General features: G+C 37.2%; 2 protein-coding genes across 6 annotated transcripts in view; both read right to left on the bottom strand.

Annotated features, from left to right (window-relative positions):
• Positions 1-2468: 2468 nt before the first annotated feature.
• Positions 2469-8215, bottom strand: Ars2 (arsenic resistance protein 2). Of its 2 annotated transcripts, none has more exons than XM_018106184.3 (8): positions 8065-8215; positions 7524-7673; positions 7270-7463; positions 6922-7201; positions 6104-6170; positions 3990-6043; positions 3820-3930; positions 2469-2779 (listed from the first exon to the last, which is right to left on the bottom strand). In XM_018106184.3, the coding sequence occupies exons 2-8, from the start codon at positions 7661-7663 to the stop codon at positions 2710-2712; spliced, it is 2916 nt and encodes a 971-aa protein (XP_017961673.1). In that variant the 5' UTR covers positions 7664-7673; positions 8065-8215; the 3' UTR covers positions 2469-2709. The 2 variants fall into 2 exon arrangements, with proteins under 2 accessions (XP_017961673.1, XP_017961672.1); XM_018106183.3 differs by lacking the exon at positions 2469-2779 and adding an exon at positions 2853-3247.
• Positions 8216-10602: 2387 nt separating this feature from the next.
• The window catches only part of EcR (Ecdysone receptor), a 97536-nt gene continuing 90282 nt past the window's right edge, over positions 10603-17856 (bottom strand). For all 4 annotated transcript variants that reach the window (XM_089261451.1, XM_089261452.1, XM_089261450.1 and 1 more), the window contains 4 exons: positions 15860-16377; positions 15655-15798; positions 15373-15525; positions 10603-15300 (listed from right to left, as the gene is read on the bottom strand). In XM_089261451.1, the coding sequence (XP_089117577.1) occupies positions 14350-15300; positions 15373-15525; positions 15655-15798; positions 15860-16377 (1766 nt within the window). In that variant the 3' untranslated portion in view covers positions 10603-14349. The remainder of the gene's footprint in view (positions 15301-15372; positions 15526-15654; positions 15799-15859; positions 16378-17856) is intronic.

Genomic DNA, 17856 nt, shown 5'->3' with positions numbered 1-17856 from the left:
AACTCTTATTTCACATACTGACCACCAAATACTCTCAATAATTTCACTATGTAGGTTGCGCTCATGTGTGACCAAAACAACCACCATACACTGTCATAGAGCATTCTTTGTTCAAGGGCATCAAACACACAAGCTCGACTCACACTCGCACAAGTTCGAAGGCACGCATAAAGGGAAATAGAAGCACAATTATAGTGCGCGCCAACAAATTAGTACTACTTGCTCTTCGACATATATATATATGTTTACATAGACAATGAAATACACTGTGAAGAATCATTCTTATTCTATAGTTGTAATAACGAAAGCATATTATATTTTGTTTCATTACCGCCAATTTTGTTTACAACAGCAATTTCTTCAAACATATCGTTTCACGCGTCATGTTTTTCGTGCATTCCACGTACGATATAAGAAAACTTCATTTTTTAAGTACTCAACTTGCTCTTATAAACTTTTAATATTTTGATTCAAGTTTGATATTTGAATAATTTTCGTTCGTATTTTCAAAGTATGTATTCATAATGTAATTTTATTAATCTGTACTGCAAAAGAGCTGTACGTAATTTGCCTAAGTTTAGCGTTTGATTTTTATACCCTGAACCAATTGAAAATGGGAAATCAGGGTATAATGGTATGTAACGGGCAGAAGGAATCAACGGAGACCCCATAAAGTATATATATTCTTGATCAGGACGGCGAGCTGAGTCGAAATAGCTCTGTCCGTCCCTCCGTCCGTCCGTTTGTATGAGGGCGTCCATCTCAGAAGATCCAAAAACTAGAGAGCTGAAATTTGGCATGCATATTCGTGTATACCATACCACTAACCAGACAACACATAGACCGGACACGTAGTGTAAGGCATTTGCACACTTATTTTCGAGCATTAGTTTCCAGACCGTTCGTATTTGCTCGGCTCCTCACTTTTAGGCTTGTGCTACTAAAATATGGGAACACAAAATCATTTCTCTTCATGCGCTCGACCTAGATGGTGACTGTTGAACAAAAGGTCCCTCTATGCTAAATGTTTCCGTTGCTCTCTCTCTCTCTCTCTCTCGAGTCTGGTTAGTGACCATACGCAGTACGAGCTCTCTTTAGTTTTTCGATAAATCATCCGATAACTTTTTTATCGAGAATAATCGAAAAATAGATTGTTTTTCAGCCTCATTTGAACATTTTTAGACCTGGAGACCTCAGATGTACTGTGTATATACATATGATGAGTGCAAACATTTTGTAATTTATAGATTTTGAATACCACGCCCCCTTCGCCCACAATTTGTAAAAAACACATTTCAAATACTAGAGACTCTTCTTCTTATTCAACAAATTCTCACAATATTGCCCACACTGCAGCGCAGCCCAAGCGCACTCGTATCCGAATGGATTTACTCTAGAATTTCTTATGAGAGTCGGCCATTCAATTGGTGCCCAAACATTACGGTTTCTAATAAAGGATTATATTGATACTGCAGACATCGTTGTATGACCAGGAAGCAAATAGGTGATTTAAATTGTTTTCAAAAAAGTTGATAAACCAGATAGCACAGCCCTGTTTATATTGAGCAACTATCGCAAAAAAGGCTGACTTGATGCTGTTTTTTTTACTATCTAGAATAAGCAAATATTTTACAAGAGCTGAGCAATTTCATTACTACCTCCTTTGCCATCAACTTCGCCCTACAAAAATCTTTGCCCATTTCGTGTAGCAGTCTCATATATACTTAGATTATTGTACGAGTATTTACGTGAGTAAAAGAGGGTTACATTTTTTGGAATGCGACATGTTTATTACTTTCATCTCGGATACCTCATTGCTGTCTTTTCGGTTACATGGGTTGATGCCACAGATACATGGGATTTTTATATCGTTGCATCTTCGAGACAATACAGCCTAACTCGGGGCAGTGCTTCTCTCAGTTCCATTTAAGCACTGACCAGAGAACACATAGACTAGACATGTAGAACAAATTTTTCTACACCTCGACACTGTTAAGTTGAGGTACCACTATTCTTCGTATTTGCTCGGCTCGGTCGCTGGAGGTTCAAGCAGTGAAAATGCTCTCTGTTCAGTGATTTAAGTTAGCTGTTTTAATAATCTGTATCCGACATGCGATTGCATGTTCAAACTACTCCAAATTTGAAGTTCTTAATTCGTTCGCTCGATAGATTGAAGATCTTAGGACAGTAAATATTTCATGTTAAACTTTACAATTTCGCTCAACATTTATTAAACATGATATGAATGACATGAATTCGAGTTACGTGACCCCTTTTCGAGACTTAAAGGTTACTCATTATTAAAATTTCCTATAATACTGATTTCTTATGAATGTAACGAATTTGTTCAGATTCCATATTAGTTATATATTTCAAACAATTATCACAACATATATATATTAATTATATATATTAATAAATACTTTCTTGTTTCCAAACATATCCGATATTAAGTGAAATGCAACAAATATGACAACCAACTTTTATTTAGTTTAATTTTTTCACAATCGAAGTTATGCGGTGTAAAACATTTATCTTAAAGGACCATTTTATTTACGGATTTTTTGTTAAATAATTTAATTTTTGTAGATTTTTAGGTTAGCTAGAAAATAACTTAGACTTCTCCGCTTGATTCGGTCTATGGTCTGTTCAATGTGTGTATTTTTATAAAATAATCTGGTTTAGTCTATTTTCTGTGGGGGCGTTAGCTTAGTACGGCTCTTGGGGCGCGTCCAAGTCTCGGTAGTGAGATCTGGCGCGGTAATCGAAACCACCGGGCCTGCAAGCAACGAAAATGAATGTGGTTTAGATTTAGGCATTATATACACAAATCTTATATAAGAAAACAAACATTTACTGCAGCATGTGATTGCATAATAGAAATCATCAGAAACTGTATTTTATTTACTGACAAAATTATAATCCTTAATTAGATCCAAGCCCACAGGTTTTAATTTTTTTTTTTTTTTTTCGTTCTTATTTTTTTTGCTTGTATTTATTCTTAATACAATTGGCATATTGTACATAAATAAAAGTGAAAATCGTTCCTAAGATTTTGTCCCCATTGGCTAGGAATTAGCTTAATTGCTTTATAGAACTATGCTTGAAAATATGCGTTAACTGTGTGTGGTTTCTGCGTTCTGTGCTAATCAATCAATTAATTAATTAGTCAAACATATCGGAATTAATAGGCGCATCCAAATCATGGTAACCGATAATCCGGCGTTGGTGTTCCAAGGGCATTTCTCTGCAAAAAATTTGCGACACAAGAAAGTCGTGACAAATTTCGTTTTTAAACCAACAACAAAACAAATGAAAGCAAGTTAATGAAGGCATATCGAGATCGGGACTAATAGACTAGGCTCCTTATCAACTTAAATTTACTTAAGGAAAAACATGTCTGATTTCTGAGTATTTAGTAGAGATACGATATTTTAATTCTACTAATTTATTCGATTATGTATAAGAAGTCTTTAAAAACGGCTATTATGTAAGCTGGAAAGTACCGCAATATATAATAATAATTAATATAATTTAAGTTGAACTACTTTGAGAGTTGAAGGGTATTGATGACTAAAGTTCAAAATGCCATTTTCAATACACATTAACATACTCTGCTGCCTTATCAGATGAAATAAAATAAAATCTTTTAGTTAGGGACAGTGAAAGCTACAAGAAACTGGAGGTGTCACTCGATTTATATATCGACTACACAGACGGACGAAATATATAGACATCGAATTTTTGTCTATACTTTACCCTAACGTACTTATGTACTATGGACTTTGCATTTTAATGCAAGCAAATTGAGCTACTGACCTGCGTACAGGTGGGAAATTGCGTCCACCTCGTCCTCCACCGCCGCCCATCATGGGCGGTGCAAATCCATACGGCATGGCTGAAAATGGCGGATACACGGGTGGCCGATACCTGTAGGGGCAACAAATATTTACAATGGATAAATGGACATAGGGGATATGTACACTTACCCTGAACCACGGCCTGATTCGGATTCGGTGCGTTTGGAACTACCTGGATGTTCCGGTAGCTGCGGCCGTTTGGGATCCCGCAAATAGTTGTTAAAATATTGCACCTCCTTACGCACCTCTTCGACTTTTTCCTCGTGCTTGTTGAAGATGTGTTTACGTATGAATTCTGGACCCTTGAACTTCTTGCCCGAAAGCGGACACAGCCATTTATCCTTGGCCAGTTCCTGTGTGTTGGCTTGAACGAATTTTTCCACCTCGGCTTCTGGATCTTTGGCGCCCAGCTCTTTAATCTCCTCATCGCTCAGTTGCACAGTCTTGGTCAAGAACTGTTGCAGCTTGCCATCGTATGCTTTGATGTATTCCTGGACATCGTTGCTAGTCACGCGCATGGGGGCTGGTCCACGGGCATGTATAATGCCACAGCGGTTAGGCATTTCATCCTCGTATGGGTACTCGCAGTGATTGTAGTAGTCTACCGAGTGCACAATTCGTAAGTAAAGCACCAAGCGATCGAGAACAGAGATAAGTGACTCGTCCCGCTCGATGGGTTCGCCCTCGCTGTCCTTATTATCGCCGGAAAGGCCAAGCAGCTCCTCTTCCTCGGCTGAGGCTTCCTCAATGAGGTAATCGGTTATGTTCTGAAGCACCGGATTCTTGGAATTGAACCCATACGATGGCGAGTTACTGATACCGCTACCATTGGTAGCCTCTTGGCCAGTTTTGTTCTCCACTGCCTCAACATCTGAACGAGTCGAGTCGCACCACAGCTTAAATCGATCATCTAGATTCATAGCAATTTTTGCGCACAGTTTAATGTCTGCGCGCACAATCTGCTTATGCGCAGTGATACCATTGGCAGGTCGAACTCGTCTGCTCAAATCCCGGTTGACTATGGCGCCCATTTCGCAGTCGCGCAGACGTTGATTGTTCAGGCTCCAGCATATCTCTTTGATGTTGACGTCTCGAGTAAACGTGATCCACCCGCGGCGGTACCAGCGTCGCTCGACGAGGGGATCAGCAATGGCTACGCGTAGATAACCACTGAAGCGTTTGCAAATAGCTTCGATCTCTGCCTTGGTGATTGACGGCGCCAAATTTCGCAGAAAAATTGACGAGGTGCGATGCAGTGCTCGTGGATGTGGCCCATCCTTAACCTTGTCCAGATCGATTGTTTCGGTCACTTCATTTGCTGTTGATTCTTGAATGTCCGCTTCGGACCTGTCTTCGGTTTTCGCTTCCTTCTCTTCGCCATTCTTTTCTCCTGGATTGCCTGCCGTAGCATGCTCAGTTTGTTCTACTCGTTGCTCAATTTTGTCCTCTTTGGGTTCCTCACTGGCTTCACTTTTGATTTCTACTGCCTCTTTAGGATCTTCCACGTCGTCAGCCTGGGGACTTTCGGGTGGCAGTAACATTTCTTTAGCTGCTATGGCAGAGTTCTCTCTGTCTTTTTGTGCCTCCGCTTTCTGATCAGCGCGCAACCCCTCTTCTACATCGTATTTAGCTTTGACCTTTTCATCGTCTGATTCCGTGTCGGAATCGGAGCTAGAAGAAGATGAGCTGTCATCGTCGCTGCTGTTCCGTTTTCGTTTCTTAATTTTCTTTTTTTTTAGATTTTTCTCATTGTCATTTATAACTGATTCTTCCTCCTCTGGTTCTTTACTTCGTCCATCAATGGACTTTTCGCCGACTTTGCCTCTCTGCACTTCCATGGGTTCATCTTCATCCCAATTCTCCTCGTCAAGGTTAACGGGCCTTAAGCTTTTATGTTGTGGGGATTGAGCCCCTAGCAAGACGTCATCTTTCTCCGCTTTTGAAATCTCAGGCTCCCGTTTTGCTACGATAGTTGATTCAGTTGTTTCTGATTTGCGCTCGTAAACGATCGACGGATCTTTGGGCTTTTCGTCAAGAACCTTAAGATCCTCATCAGTGCCACCCTCTAGTTTGATTACACAAGTATCCAAAACTCGCACCAAAGCATCAGCCTGCGAAGAGTCAACTTTGACGCTGCTAATGGTGCCGTTCTCCAGTAATTCCAGAAATACTTCTGTTCGTCGCTATACATTTTAATGTGCATGTATTATAACTTAGTTATTGACAGATAAAATGTTGATTACCTTTAAAAATCCCCGCTGTTCTTCACTCCGTCGCACGCTGTCTTCTGGATGGTATTTGTTTTTGAACCTGCGAAAGACAAAGCTCAGCTTAAGAACAGATTACGAACAAAGCCAAATATTAAAGATAATAATGTTCAGAGATTCAAGTGGGCAAGACATATAGTCTTTGATTTTGTATATGGCAGGTTTTCGATTTCCTTGTATCCAGAGGGTAAGACATCAAGTACTTATTTAGTGGAACACATTTATTGGATTTCAATTTAGATTTAGCTTTTGCATATGTACAAATTTCCCAAGGTCTTACCTTTGCAAGCGCATTCATAATGTGTATATGTATATAATATACATTCGTTAGTTATATATATACATATATATATATATATATATAAATTTAGGCATTTGCTCGCAACGAATTTAAAAAGATCGCGGTTCAAAAATAAACACAACCCACGGCATTGCTCGCCGGGTAAATTTAAATTTAAAGTTATTCTTTCAGTTTCTACTGAGACAGAGGCTGTATCAGTGTCTCGTCTCTGAGTCTCAGATCGCAAAACGCCATAAAACCCATAAATAGCTGCAGAGAAAAACTTAATAATAAGTATACAAGACGGTTATGAATTTTATGAATGCAGTCGCACTTAGAGAAATAATTGCAATTAAATAAAGAATAAAATACAAAATGTACACATATAAATATACATTGTTTGCAGTGAAATGCAATGGATGTCGAGAATCCACTTCAAAGCGTGATTCTGGCCTTCGCTGTTGTCATTATTTATTTTTTAGTTCTTTGTTAGGGAAGACCCATTCTTACTCACCATTCCTCGTCCTTGTGCGCCACAAAGAACTCGTTTAGCTGCTGTCTTTTAAAGTCAGTCTTGTATTCGGTGTATTTACGCATCACTTCGGAGTCAGATATGTTCTCGTCCTGCGTGTCCAGAAATTGCTTCAGAGTTAGCATTGCCGGCTGCGTCAATGTGTCCCCGCCTCCAGCAGGCACTGTTTCTCGAACAGACGACCCGTGACCTGCATGGGAGTAAGCTGAGTGCAGTGACTGATAATGATCATTCCAGGCCTGTACCAGATACGGGTCATAGCCTGCAAAATAAGCAAAATAATTTATATAATAGTAATGAGCTGATAATATTAATCCTTCAGTGCCTTACCAAAACGCGGATTGGACCTCATCTCGCTGTCACCCCAGTCGGGTCGCATGCGCTTCGCTGGCGGCATCTCCCGCCCCGGTGAGCCGTACCGTGGACGTGGTCCAGAGCCTCGATAGTCACTATAATCTGGGCGATGACGTGCCCCGCCGCCGCCACCACCGCCACCTGCTGTCGAGCTGCCGCGAAACGGATTGCTGTGAGAGAAGCTGAATAGTGTGAACGATTTCACTATTGCCAAAATTTAATCCACTTACCGCTCCGACCACTCGTCACGTGAGTTAGAAGCACCGCCCATGGGTCGACGCTCGTCCCTGCGTTCGGGACGGTAGCTGTCGCGCTCGCCACGAAATTTATCACGCCGTTTGCGATCGTATTCATCATCTGAATCAGCCATTGATGGTTCCCTGAAATAAACAATGCAAAATAGCATTAGCAATTAACAGACTAGTGAAAGTTTGCACCTAAATGGAAATTCTGGAGCTGGCGACAGAAACATAACCTCAAACTCGACTTAGCAATAATTAGATAGCTGCATACATACATATGTATATGCAGCGTACAATTTTAAAATCTCTAATCATATCACCGTTTTTTGAGGTCTATAACAAAATTATTTTAGATATGTGAATTTTCCCAGGGCACATCCGCCATCTTGTCGTCTTTGTATGAAAAAACAACGCTTACGTGTTGTTACAAAGAAAATATCAATCGAAGAACAATTTTTAACACATTTGAAAGCGATGCGAATACTTTTCCTAAACTTTCTAATCTATATTTCTATTTTTTCACATTTACCTTTTATTTAAAAGTACTTTACTCTTTATTTCACCTTTACTTGTCCCACAGCTTGTCGGCGTCCGAGCTAAGATGTAGATGTGGTAGTAAAAGCTATCGATACTTCGATTCCGATACTCTTTCGAAAACGAGCTGCCAGACTCTATAAAATGTAACTCAGTGAACAACTGAATTGCGATAGTGGTAACCTTTATACGATTAATCATCAAGCTCAGTAAATATATTTGATTAATGAAAATTTGCAAATCGTTTGAACATATTTTAAATATATATATTTTTATTTTTGGTTTTACACGTTTCATATATATCGTATATATAGACTTTTGTTGTTTTTAGTATATTAATACGTATGTATGTATATGTACAGCTTAGATTTAAAACTATTTCAAGTGTGTTTTGTGTGTTTTGCTATCTGTAGTCTCTAACCCTATGTAAATATTTAATGTTTCACGTGCGTAATGTTATTTTGTTCAAAAATGTATTCATATGCGCTCATAGACTTGCATATTAATAAGCTTTTAGTTAATGCGCTGTCACTCGATCTCCAAAAATGTCACACATAAATATAGAAAATTACATCATTTTAGATACCTATATACATATTCTTCGGAAATTTAAGACAAGTTCTAATCGTAGTTTTACGCGTTTGAAGTATAAAAGTTATAATTTATGTGGTTTTCGCTTTTAGCAACACATAATGAAAGTACCTCAAAACTAAATGTAAGTTTATATAGTCTATATTATATGTAAAAGTATTTATAAATACATATGTATATGTATATAAACATACATATGTATATGTTTATATATACACATATACATGCGTTTTCCCTTATATAGACATATCAATGCACCTTAAGTTCTCAAATTAAAAACAAGCTAATCTCGATAAGAAACCATATAAGATAATAAAAATTGCATATTTAATTGTTTATTCGCTTTAAATGCTAACAATCTCTACTTCTCTCTCATTTTCAATAAACGTAATGAAGGAAAAATTTAAATAGATTTGTCAAATATTTGCCAAATAAAAAAGACTGGCGTCTTCAATCTAATCTAAACTATAAATAAAAGCTGTCTTTCTTTATGTTTGTAATCTACTTCTGTTTTTTTTTTTTTTTTTTTTGGCAGTGTAGCGCTTCAAACAAAAATAGAGCTAAATTATTATATATGGGAAACTTACATTCTTTGAAATTCACAAAAGTTGAAATTTCTTAATTTAGTTTACGTATTGTTTGTCTATTATTCATCTGCCTTTCATTTAAATTATGTGTATATATGTAAGTAATTTTTTAATTTGTATGTTTCATTTTCTTTTCTTTTGTAACTCTAAAATGCCACCAATTCAGTTTTCAGTTGCTTATTTTGTTCGGTTCTTTTCATCATTAACAAAGTATATATTGTTTCTTTTTTCAGCTAATGTGCGTTGGTTTTAGCATAGACCGTAATTTCAGTGTAACTGTTTTATGTAATTTATATTGTAATCCTATATAATATTGTAGATAATTGGATAATAGAAGTATATTACTGATTGCTACACATTGCAAATCAAATTTCAAATATTGACATATTTTCTTTATTCATTAGCACAGGTCAACATGGAATTTATGTGTTGAATCTGAAACTGAAACTGAGATCAGAATACTCCCCCACCAGGAGCCCCAAGAACTTTCCAAAATTGCTTTCTGGTGCCTCGATCAGAACTATTCCAATGGCATGAAAGGGAACGAGGAGGGCCTAAGCATCCTAGAAATTGGACGAGTCACAGCTATTCAAGATTCAGATCAGGATTCAGTACTCAGTATTGGGGCGACTAATATTCATGGTAGTGGGTTGACCTGTGTAACTAATTAAATTTCTCATTATTTTTTATTTACTTCCTTTCAAATGTTGGCAGTGAAGAAACGAAACTAAACATTTTTAAATTTATCATTTTTTGATTGGATTAAGTATTTAATACATCACATATGTAAGCATTTGTAAACATATTTTTCAAGTCGAAAACGATTTAAAATATCATTAACTAATTTCAAATTAAATAAATGGAGGCTGAGTGTTTGGTGTTTTTCATTTATGACAGTTATGATCGAGTGCTGCAAAGAACAAACAAAAAAGAAACAGGTACCTATAAGAAGGCATTTGTTTTATCATATTTCTAAACAGAGAGCATGGGTTTAATTTTCTTTCCATTGTATCCTTATTTTTTTTTTTTTTTTTTTTAGAAATTCAGCGAAACAAAAAGATTATTTTATGTATATTTGGTTTGGTATTTTGTAATGTATATTTGTGGTTAGCGCTGATGCTAAGGTCTCGCTTGTAGTTACGTTTATTATTAATGCTCGAAAAACCTTTTAATCGTGTTTGTCATTTGAATGTTTCGTTTGAGGTAGTTTTCAATTCAGGATCAATATCTACAAGTTGAACACAAAACTTTCATCTTTCAATTTTGCTTTTTCATTATCTTTTTTTTATAATGTTTTTGTTTTTTGTTTTGTTCTTGTTTTTTTTTTATTATTAAGGTTAGGTTTAGCGGAATGTTTAATATGGGACTCGATTTCTTTCTCTTTTTCATCGACTTTAAACCTTTACGGATCGTACATAAATCTTCTAGGGATTAAGTACCATATTTAGTTACAGTTTTAGGGCAAAACAAGTTACAGTTACACGTAACAGAAAACAGTGCATAAAAATTAAATAAATTACTTGTATTTGTCGTTTTTCTTGAATTCACAAAAATCTACATAACGATTTGTTCACGTACTTTTTGTTCTAATTATTTATTCATTTCTTGTTTGTTTTTGTTTCTATTATTATTATATGAATGGATATCTCAACAAGTTATTTACTTTATATGTAGCTTATGTTCTTTGTGTATCCTTATAATTTTGTCAGGTTTCTTTCTTTTGTATGTTTCGTATTTGTATTTGCTTTTCGTAATGTTTTCTTATTTTATATAGAGCAAGAGTTACCTACATACTTATTTACAGTTCCACTTAAGCTTAGGTAGTATTAGGGTAAATCTGTTTTATTTGCAGATATTATATATAGTATTATAAAAGTTGAGGGAAATGTTTTATAGTGAGAGCGTGGGAGTTTATTATTATTATATTAAATTAAATATTTCATTTGATTACGACTAGGTTAACTTATACATTTGACATGACATCAGCATATTTATTTAATTTTTATTATAATTATTTTTCATTTAGAAATTATAGTTTCTTTATTTAATTGAAAGAGTTTTTAGAATTTATTTTATCATCTAAAGCTATTTTATAGCGTGTCTTATATTTCTTTCACTTTAATTTAAGCTTTATTGGGCTCTACTCTTAAGTTTCGCCCATTTAAAAATCATGTATGTCTTCATTGTGCCAGATTTCCAATTTGTGAAACTAAAACTTGGACTACAATTTAAAAAAAAAAAAAATAAATAAATAAATAAATTTCCACTTTTAGACCCAAGCTGCTTCGTAATTCACTTTGCTTCCTCCCGTTTTTACCTTCTCTCCTTTCCCTTTCCTCTTTCGGTTCATTCGCTTTTATACTCCCAAAAAATTTGTTTCTTAGTTTGCTTTTCCAATTTCTGAATAGCCACACTCAGTGAAAAGCTAACTTCACAGCCGTTTGCTTCGCATTTTAGCGAATCGCATTCAATTTCTGCACGTTATCTATCGATATCCTATTATCATAAACTTATCGAAAAGAGTCGCTGCTCTACCCTGCTCTTCGAGTCTATACATTCGTCGAATATTTATCAAACTAAAATGTAAGCTATGAACAATTAATCTTCTAGTTTGTTAATGTTTCATTTTCAATCCTTACGAGTACATACCTTCCTTCCAATATTAAATTAGATAAAAAAGTGTTCAGAAAATCGATAAGAGCAAATATTTAAAAAAGAATAAGTTAAATAAAAACACAATTTTGCTTATGCTTCATTTTTTTGTTCAACATATTTTCATATATATTGTGTGTATATTTTTGTTTTGTTGTTGTTGCATGTTCCATTTTCGCATTTACGTAAAATTGTAAAAATTAATTGTATGTATATATATATATATTATTGTAGATTTCTGTTATTTTTACATTAGAGTAAAACTACACAACAAATTATGCGAATAAAAATAGGCGCCTGTAAGGTAATCTATAAAAAACTTAAGTTTTAAATCAAATTTATATTATAATAATTATATAATGAAACTTAAAAATGAGTTTTTGTTTTGCTTTGTATTTTTTATATTTCGGTTCATTCTTCCACTAATAGATTGGTATTATTTATATTATTTAATTAAATTATTCACTGTTTTTGTTTTCATTCTCCAAGTGCAGTTTACAAGTATTCTATTACTATACTTTCGCGTTATTATTTTCCAATATGTTCAAAATGTTTGTGTGTGTGTATATATATATGAAAACTATGTATATGTATATAATTAGAATAATGATAATAATAATAATAATAATAATAATAATAATAGTAAAATTTAAAAATTGCACATTTCAAACATTTTTCTGCCTTCTTTAAAACACAATTCGAAAATGATTTTTATTTTTCTTTGTTTACATATTTTGTTTGTGTTTCTCGTACTTTACAAATGCTACTAAAATTAAAGTAAATTTGATTTAAGTTAAAATAAGGCCAACAATTTATTTTTTCCCGTTTTCCTTTTTTTAAAGCAAAAGCAAAACAAAAAAAAACAAAAAATGAAAAAGGAAATCATAAAAATTTAATTGCATAACAAAATTTTCAAATAAAAAAACAAATTGCCAAAAATATTCCTTGCACTTTTGATGTCATAGTTTTTTTTTTTTTTACAAATTTTGATTAATTTACAATTATTCATAAATTTTAAATAAAATTTTTTAAATTTTTAATTAATATTGAAGTCTTTTGGTGTGTATATGTGTGTGTGTGTTTGTATCTAATTTTGTGTGGTTGTGATTGAAACTTGTTTGCCAGCAAAAATGTGCATTGATTTTTAAATTTATTTGTTAGTTAGTTGTTAAATATTTAATACCGTTAATGCCTTTTAAATTTTGAGTAAAACTCCAATCACTTTTTTCTTGTTTACAAAACTTTTATCAATTTCGCCATTTTTTTTTATCTTTTTCTTATTTTTCAAAGAAAAATAAAAAATAAACTGCATTTAAAATTGTAAATTCTCAATTTCTGGTTAATTAAAAAAAATATAAGGAGGGCATAAGGAAAAATATATTTGTATGTATTTTTCTTCATTTCAGTTTGTCAATATTTTTTCTTATTCCGTTTCAGTTACTCATTTAATATGATTAAAAAAATATTTATAAAATCAGTCCAAGTTTGCGTTTTTTTTTTAGATTTAATGTTTTTTTTTTTAAGTTTGGGTTTGTGGTGTTGTGAATTATGTAACTTAAATTAGCTGTTAATGGTTTAGCTTTTTTTTATAGTTCAAGGTGTTTAAATTAAATATAGTGCTTTTGAATTACATTTACAGGTTATATATGTTTCTTTTATTTTTTTTTTTAGTAATAATATTATAAATTGTATGTATTTGTTTTTATATATTTTTAAAATATAAACAATCTTTATTCTCTTTTGTTTTAATTTTTATAATTTTTGCATGACAGTTTGACAGTAGAAAATTCAATACAATGTTTTGGTTGTACATATAGTTGATATATAAACAAATATACATTTTTATGTATATAAATATATATGTTAAGGTATTCTTTGCATTAATTCTATGCCCTTTGCTTACGAGTTTAAGCATTCTCTGTTATAGTTTAGAATTTGTTTTATTGAATTAGCTGTGTCTGTGTGTGTGTGGGTGTGTCTGTGTGTCCATGTATACTATGTTTTTTGTTATATATATTCATAATACCTTAGACCTAATATTTGCAGGCTTAACACTAAATAACTGCATTTTACGCTTCCTCAAAAATGTTTTTCTCCAGCTTTTCATACATTTATATATATTAGATCAAGCAAATGTGCCGTTACGCACTTATGTTTTAAATCCACGCGCTTTATTTTGTTCAGCTCAGTAAAAAAAAAAAACTATTTTGCATATGTAAAATTTGACTGTTTCACCAGCTATATACAAATGAAGTGAATCTATTATCAAAGTGCCTAACGGTACAGCTCGGTCTATGTGGATGTGTGAGTGGGAGTGTGGGTGTGGGTGTGGGTGTAAATGTGTAGGCTCACAGCTGCCAAGCCTCAGCTCACTCAATAATGCTGCCTAACAACGGACCACCCACCGGCACGCCCACGTCTGTGTCCAAGCCCATGCCCTCAAGCAGAGGCTATGCAGTGGTTGTCGAGTGCTCCGATTTGAGGGGCACGCCCATCAGAGCCATCGCCGCCTGCGTATTGGCATACATGTTGACGTTCGCCCCTCCCCCGTTGGCCACCGGCGCGGTCGTCGAGCTGGCGGGCACAGCGGCTGTGATGCTAGTGCTGGAACTGGCGGCTGCTGTGGTGGGTCCCATAGCACCGCCACCACCTATATAGTCGCTAGTGGTGCTGACAGCTGAGACGGAGCCACCGGGCACCGGCAGTGGCAACGTGTGCACGGGAAGCGTGTGGAGCTGCTGGTGCTGTTGCTGTTGATGCAGTGGCTGTTGTTGGGCGGCGGCAGCGAGCGCCGCCTGGGACGATGTGGAGGCGGAGTCGGCGTCAAGGCCGGCGGTGATGGCACCTCCGACAGCGCCACGCATCCGCTCGGCGCGTCGCTCCTGCTCCTCCTGCTGGGCCTGGAGATGTGATTGAACTGAGGGCGGTATGGCGTGCACGTCCCAGATCTCCTCCAGGAACTTGGGCAGCTTTCGATTCTTGAGCTTGAGCGAGAAACACATCTCGGCGTTCTGGTTGCCCAGCGTGCGCAGCTCGGTGAGTATGGAGAGCAGTTTGGCGTAGAAGACGAGACTCCTGGAGTCGCCGCAGTGGCGATTGAGTATATAAATGCGTAGTGTGTCGATGTAGTAGCTCTGTATCGCTTCAACCAGCTGGGCCTTCTCCAGGCCCGGCCGGTCCGAGAAGATCACAATGGCAGTGAGTAGCGCGTACTCTACGTTGTCCACCTTCATCGAGAACATCTGCCTGCAGAAGTGCAGCAGATCCTCAATGTTGTCCGCCATTCCGGCCATCTTGTACGAGTCGCGCGTATACGATCGATTGTTCGCGAAGAATATCGAGTCCGAACTGTGATCGTAGCGTCGGGCCATTCGCAGCATCATTACCTCCGACGAGCAGGCCTGCAAGCAATATCGATAATTATCGATCTATATCTCGATTTCGATTCTCGTTTACTGATCGCCAATACTCACCTTGAGTAACGTGATCTGATCCTCTTGCGGTATCTTTGTAAACGCTGGTAATCCTTTCGCAAATTCCACGATCAACTGCACTGTGAGTATGGTTATCTCGGTGATGTGCCGAAAGCTGACATCCGTCTGACTCTCATTCTCATCGGGTTGACTCTGCATAGTGGGAAACAAGAAACAAGGGAGATGAGAGCAAATTATAGAAGAGTGTTTGTAATACAACTTATCAAGTGCTCTAGGGATTCTTCATGTTGCACCAAGAGCCGTGATTTGTGGAGGACTTACCATAATACGCTTGAGATCTTCTTCGGATGGCTGCTCATAGCCATCCTGATACCAAATTAATTTATATATAACGGCCAATTGATTGAACGTTAATGGAGGTATATTGCGCGCTTGACACTCGGCCAAAATATCATCAGGTAGTAGCTGCAAAGATATTCATCGTCAAGTTGCGATTGTCGGCAGCTGGGGATGGGAGTGGACTTACCGGAATTGTGGCATGCTGGGGGGGCTCGCACGTCATGAGGTCGAGAATTTCCTTCTTGACGTAGTCATGGGTACCGTGGAGAGCTCCAGTGGGGCCGCCGGCGCTGTGCTGTGAGCTGGGGGAGCTGGAGACCTTGTCCTTCTCCTTCTGGGCCTTCTTCTCGCGCCGCTTCATCGCGCACTGGTTCTCCGGCACCACGCATTCCGGCCGCATGCCCACGGCCAGGCACTTCTTTAGGCGGCACTCCTGGCACTTGCGCCGCATGTACATGTCCATCTCGCAGGCCCGTCCAAACTTGCAGCAGTAGTGCGCATTCTTCGTCACGCTGCGCCGAAAGAAGCCCTTGCAGCCCTCGCAGGTGAGCGCATTGTAATGATAGCCGGACGCTCGATCCCCGCAGACCAGGCACAGCTCCTCCTGCAGCCGGGGCGCCGGGCCCTTCTTGCTCTTCTTCGCATCGCAGCCCTCGTTTGCCGAGTAGCCGTTGAGGCTGCTCGAGGGCGAGAGATCATCGCGACCTGCAAATGTACCCAAATTCCAGATTCGATTATTCTTTAGCTGGCCGTTTTTTACGATTTCCGTGAATTTCTTAAAATCGAAATCAATTGGTTGTTGGCTTACATAAAACATTAGACCCAAATAAATAAATTTTTTTTTTCGAAAAATTTGCATTCGAAAAATGGAAAATCAAGAGAGAATAAATTCAAAAACAAATTCCCCAGAGAGCCGTCCAACAGCCACAAGTTCCTTCAATTTCCAAGCGCCTAGCTGTATATCTACGTAAGAATATATAATCTGGAACTTGCTGCATCTGTATCTGTATCTGTCTTTCTAGATGTATCTGTGTTTGCGAAGTGGGTCTCCAAGCATAGCAATGGACAAAAGTTCGAAAAAATATTTAAAATTCAATTACCGTGTGCTCAAAAATTATCGCACGCAAAGAATTCGACGGCATAAGAACGAGATAAATGTAAGCAAAGCAGGCAGAGAGAAAAAAAATATCTTAGAAACAGCCAATGGAAATAGGAGAACTCAGTACGGATATCGTCAATGTCGACCGTAGTGCTCAATTCTCGAAGTTTTATTCATTACAAACTTGTTTCAAGCAAAATATTTAAGATAATTATTAAAATTAACTGATATAGATAATGCCAGTAAGAGCAATCATCAAAATTCAGAATGGGGGATCAAAGGCCAGTAAAAATATTCCGATATTCTAAAGTGGAATATGGTGTGGAATATAACGCCAAAGTGGATGTCATTGGAAATCTAAATGAAATGCATGAAACGAGAGTTTAATCACTGTGATGCATGTGGATCACATATGTAGCTCTGAAAGACTGCATATGAAGATATGGAAGTTGAAATTCATATTCTCTGTATTCAATTAAGCTATGTGTGTTGTATGATTATCCTGTATGGGTGCTATGTCAACTCTGTCTACTAATTCATTATATATCCTATATCTTAGTCCTGATCTTCATTAGATATAATCTATTCTTCTCTAATGTTACTTGACCAAAGAGACTCGTATCGATTTGAATATTGACTATTGGCTCGGACAGGAAACTGCGGACTGCGGACTGCGGACTGTCGACTGTGGACTATGAAGAGTCCTGGCTCAGCTGCACTCATACAAATGGTCACGTTCAGGGCGCCCATTAGAAGGCGACGGAGAACGAGACGCAGGGCAAAAAACATATCAAGTGCAAGTTGTTGTCTGTGCAAAGACAGTAATAATCGGGCAGCCAGATGGATGGGTAGATGGGTAGATGGCTAGATGGCTAGATGGGCGGGTGAGCCGTATCCTAAGTAGATAAAAAGCTACGACAAAGAGGCGTTGCGGCTGCGACTTCGGCATGCGGCTTAGAGCAGCAAGACACTAGACTTAGAAGCCAAAGCACGAGCACTAAAAAACACTTGGACGACAAGTGCAAAAGCTGTGCCACGCCTACACCCACGCCCAACGCAGCCCGCTTTGATGAGTGCAGCGCGGT

Source organism: Drosophila navojoa, chromosome 5 (assembly GCF_054131105.1).
Source record: "Drosophila navojoa isolate 15081-1374.11 chromosome 5, UAZ_NAV_1.0, whole genome shotgun sequence".
NCBI lineage: Eukaryota > Metazoa > Arthropoda > Insecta > Diptera > Drosophilidae > Drosophila > Drosophila navojoa.
The sequence above is the reverse complement of the archived record's forward strand: the minus strand, read 5'-3'. Positions and strand labels throughout refer to the sequence as shown.